The sequence below is a fragment of the Perkinsus marinus genome (genome assembly GCF_000006405.1).
Source record: "Perkinsus marinus ATCC 50983 genomic scaffold scf_1104296930340, whole genome shotgun sequence".
Classification (NCBI taxonomy): Eukaryota; Perkinsozoa; order Perkinsida; family Perkinsidae; genus Perkinsus; species Perkinsus marinus.
Window position 1 is genome coordinate 7,137 of NW_003216138.1, and position 3,738 is coordinate 10,874.

A 3,738-nucleotide genomic window follows, 5' to 3' on the forward strand; every position below is an offset into this window, starting at 1 on the left:
AGAAGCCCACAGCCTCCTAGGGTTCCAAACCTGGCCGGGAACACGCCTGGCTCAAATTCTGCTAGGGGTGTTGGAGGGAGGAATGCCGATGATAAAACTCTTGACACAGGCCGTACTGTCCTGGTGGGCCCCAAGCTCGACTTGCAGGAAAGAGGAGCACCCATATCTGATGATGACTACAAAGATTTGGTCGAAAAGATGAATGAGGGGTGTGCCAAGGATGAACCTATCAGAATGGTGGGGATATCACGCACCAAGATGGGATGTGCATGCAGACTACCTACTGCACAGGAGGCTGTGAAGCTCAAGGCCGTTGCCCAAGAGAGTGGCCTTTTCTGTAAGGAGGCGAAAAGATTAAACCCTAAGATCTCTCTATTGCTGCCCAGAGGCCGCATTGATAGATCAGGAGTAGAGGATTTACATAGGGAAATCGTTGAATTCAACAGAGATATCTTGGGGCCTAATATTGGAAACATCAAGATTAGACGGGTTATGGGTTCACGGGTGATATTGGAGATGCCCACTGATGTATACGTCCTCTATCGCAACTCTGGGAGTCGCATCTTTTGCAAGGGAGGGTCTATGGGAGGTAGAGACTATATTTATGTTAGGCAGGGCTACAACTGCGGCAGCGTACATAACACTGCCGCACCCTACTGCGACCCTGGCAAGATCCAGTGTACAAGATGTGGGGGAACGGATCACTCCTTGCAAGACTGAATGAACAGAATGGCGGAGCCAGAAGGCTTCACTTGCCTCATTTGCCAGACCAAAGGGCATAGCTGTCTAAGACTTAGACTCTAAGTGCTGAGTGCCCTGCTTTGAGAAGGAGGATTGAAGCTAGGAAGCGTATGACGGATAGAGGAGGGCTGGGTCTACAGCGTTATCAATAGCGCCCAGGGCCCAGGGTTGTGTACTATTATGTAACCATTTGAGTGTAGGACAAATAAATCTAGGTAGATCTAGAATAGCATTAGATGAAATTTTTATTAGTCTATCGCGAGAGAATGTTATCTTCCACTGCATCTTGCTACAAGAACCCCCCAGAGGAGTTCCCGAGTTTTTCCTCAATTATAGGATTGTATGCAATAAGGAGAATGGTCTAGAACCAAGAGCCGCTATCATGATTAGGCTGGGTACCCCTTTTCGCATGATAAAGAATGTGCGTGACGCGGTGGTAGTCAGTATCAATGAGAGTGCCACTTTGGCCTCGGTGTACCTTCACCCGATAGGGGATGTGGCGGCAGACTGTAACCTGATCCCCACAGTGGGGAAGACGGTTACCGGTTGTGACTGTAACTCGCACTCACTGTTATGGGGACAGCTAGGGCACAGAAGAGCTGTTCAGCGGGGTAGAATCCTAGAAGACTACCTCGTCACGAACTGTATGGAAATACACAATGTGGAAGGAGTGACAACCTTTGAATCACATTCTGGGTTATCCTCAAGCACAATTGATATTACTGTATCAACGGATGACCTCGATGGAGAAGTGAGAGGATGGGGCATAGATGAGCGTGTGACTACGATATCGGATCACAAATTCATCTCATTCACCATCAATCATGACTCACTTAATAGCACAAATCGGGTATCCAGGAGGAATGTACGTAAGACAAATCACGAGGAGTTGGAGGCGAGGCTATGTAGTGAATTCCAAGGGTGGGATGAAGAGAGAATATGCTGCATACCCATACTAGAGAAGGTGACCAGAAGATTGATCGACACAATACGAGAGGTCGTTATAGAGACTACGCCAATCAAAAAAGTGCCATATGGCGGAAGACTGTGGAGGAATACCAGGCTGGAGGGGATGAAGGATGAACTCGGCTCCAGGAGGAGGCAGCTGAGGAAAGGACTGTGTAGTGTGGAAGACGTTAAAAACCGCTACTACCACGAGGTAAGGAAAGCTAAACTAGAGAAGTTCACGAGCTACTTGGACAGTCTCGGAGGCAATAGCAAGGAATTATTCAAACTCGTCAAGGGGAGAAGAAATGGAACTAACCCCTCAGATGTTGCTTCCATTGAGGAATTGGGAGATCACTTCTTTGCAGGGTTGTCGGAAGTGGAAATTTCGGAAATTTCCGCTTGCGGAAATTCGAACAAATTCTACATTGTACAGGTGAGAGACGGAGGGAGCCATGACTCATGCTAGGGGATGGAGGGGCAGGAGGAGGCAAGCTTAAGGAAGCTGATAAGGCTGATGGAGGGATTCAGCGTTAAGGATGTGGACGATTTCATGAATACCTTCGATGACTACAAGGCGCCAGGCCCGGATTAGAGAGTGAACGTGCACCTGAAAACCGCATTGAGTGCGGGTGCAAATAGGTGGATCCATGAGATTGTGGAAGCTTGCATACGACTGTCTCACTTCCCTACGACCCTTAAAGGATCGAAAACTGTTTTGATAAGCAAACTTGGTCGGGTGGGACTGAGATCCTTTCGCCCATAATGCTATCATCGGCGGTATCCAAACTGGTGGAAAAGTGCTTGGCACATGTCTTCCTGGAAGTTCCAGGCTGGAACCCTTTCCACATAGGGGAATGACTTATCAGCACGCCTATATTGTCGGCAAGAGTCCCTCGACGGCGCTGCCTGATGTCATCAGCGTCTACAACTCTAGAAGGGCCAGAAAGCCCTACCGAGTGATGGCCACTTTAGACGTTAAGGGCGCTTTTGACAACTGCAATTGGAGTCTGACAATGTCCGAAGTTAGAAAGTGTATGCCAGAGCCGTTGGTCGAATTATTGACAAGCTACTTACAAGGGAGAGTAGCTAACCTATGTGTGGACGGAAGGACAATCAGGAGGAAACTGATCCACGGCTTCCAACAAGGATCTGCGCTGGGACCTAGACTTTGGAACTTGAGCTGTTCGTCGATCATAGAAGAGATCAACCAGACACTACCGGCAGGCTGTCGCTGTGCGGCCTCCGCAGATGACATAATTCTCATTATAACAGCAGCATCGGAGAGGGTACTCCTGGCCTTCCTGAAGGGGGCAATCAACCGTATCAAGGAATGGGCAGGACATAACAACATGGTGATAGAAGAGGAGAAGATAAATATCCTGGCTGATGGGTCATCCTTCTCAAGGAACGTAAAGGAGGAATTGAGACAACTAGGAAGGGTGGCGAGTGGCGTTAAGATACTGGGCATTCAACTTGAATGATTCAAGTAGGAGAGCCGTAGGAGAAGACCGGCTATTGGCAGACACCACAGTAATATCACAACCTAGCCTCCATGGCAAGGATTATATACGGGTGTATTAGATGAACTCCGAATAGGCTGATGGGCAATGTTCTACGTTATGACTTGAAGTGGCTGGTTGCCTCTCACGTTGAAGGTATAGTAGATGAAGTGATTCAGAGTGTTTACGACGAGCTCGATTTGGCTCTAGATGCCACTAAAGGGAGATGCTTGACTAACCTAGGAGATGCACCCAAAGAGTGGAGACATATCAATATCCTTGGTTATCCTTCAGAGTACTGCTTAATGTACTGGAGAATGAATAATATGTTATGAGGCCCAACAACGGGTCCGACATAGTGTGACGAGGAAGACGGCACTCCGATTGATTGTGCCCTTAGATGTCCCAAGAACACTTGGCCATCATGGATTAATCCACAAGGCATCCTTGGTCAATTCAGTGTTTTTATTTACAATTTCTACTCACTTACTTATGCCTACACAACCTGCTGCAGTAATTAGTCAAATTCTATGAACAATTGTACTGGAGT

The 3,738-nt window shown here is 47.8% G+C and overlaps 3 protein-coding genes across 3 annotated transcripts; all 3 read left to right on the forward strand.

Moving 5' to 3' along the window:
• Positions 1 to 258: 258 nt before the first annotated feature.
• Pmar_PMAR022046 (hypothetical protein) lies at positions 259 to 720 on the forward strand (the record flags this gene model as incomplete). The annotated part of the gene is made up of 1 exon (XM_002787097.1): positions 259 to 720. The coding sequence occupies one exon, from the start codon at positions 259 to 261 to the stop codon at positions 718 to 720; it is 462 nt and encodes a 153-aa protein (XP_002787143.1).
• A 1,093-nt stretch (positions 721 to 1,813) lies between these two features.
• On the forward strand, positions 1,814 to 2,281 carry Pmar_PMAR022047 (hypothetical protein; the record flags this gene model as incomplete). Its single annotated transcript, XM_002787098.1, has 2 exons — positions 1,814 to 1,900; positions 2,156 to 2,281. 2 exons carry the CDS (start codon positions 1,814 to 1,816, stop codon positions 2,279 to 2,281), a joined length of 213 nt encoding a protein of 70 aa, XP_002787144.1.
• Positions 2,282 to 2,543: 262 nt separating this feature from the next.
• On the forward strand, positions 2,544 to 3,621 carry Pmar_PMAR022048 (conserved hypothetical protein; the record flags this gene model as incomplete). The annotated part of the gene is made up of 2 exons (XM_002787099.1): positions 2,544 to 3,041; positions 3,589 to 3,621. The coding sequence occupies 2 exons, from the start codon at positions 2,544 to 2,546 to the stop codon at positions 3,619 to 3,621; spliced, it is 531 nt and encodes a 176-aa protein (XP_002787145.1).
• Positions 3,622 to 3,738: the final 117 nt, after the last annotated feature.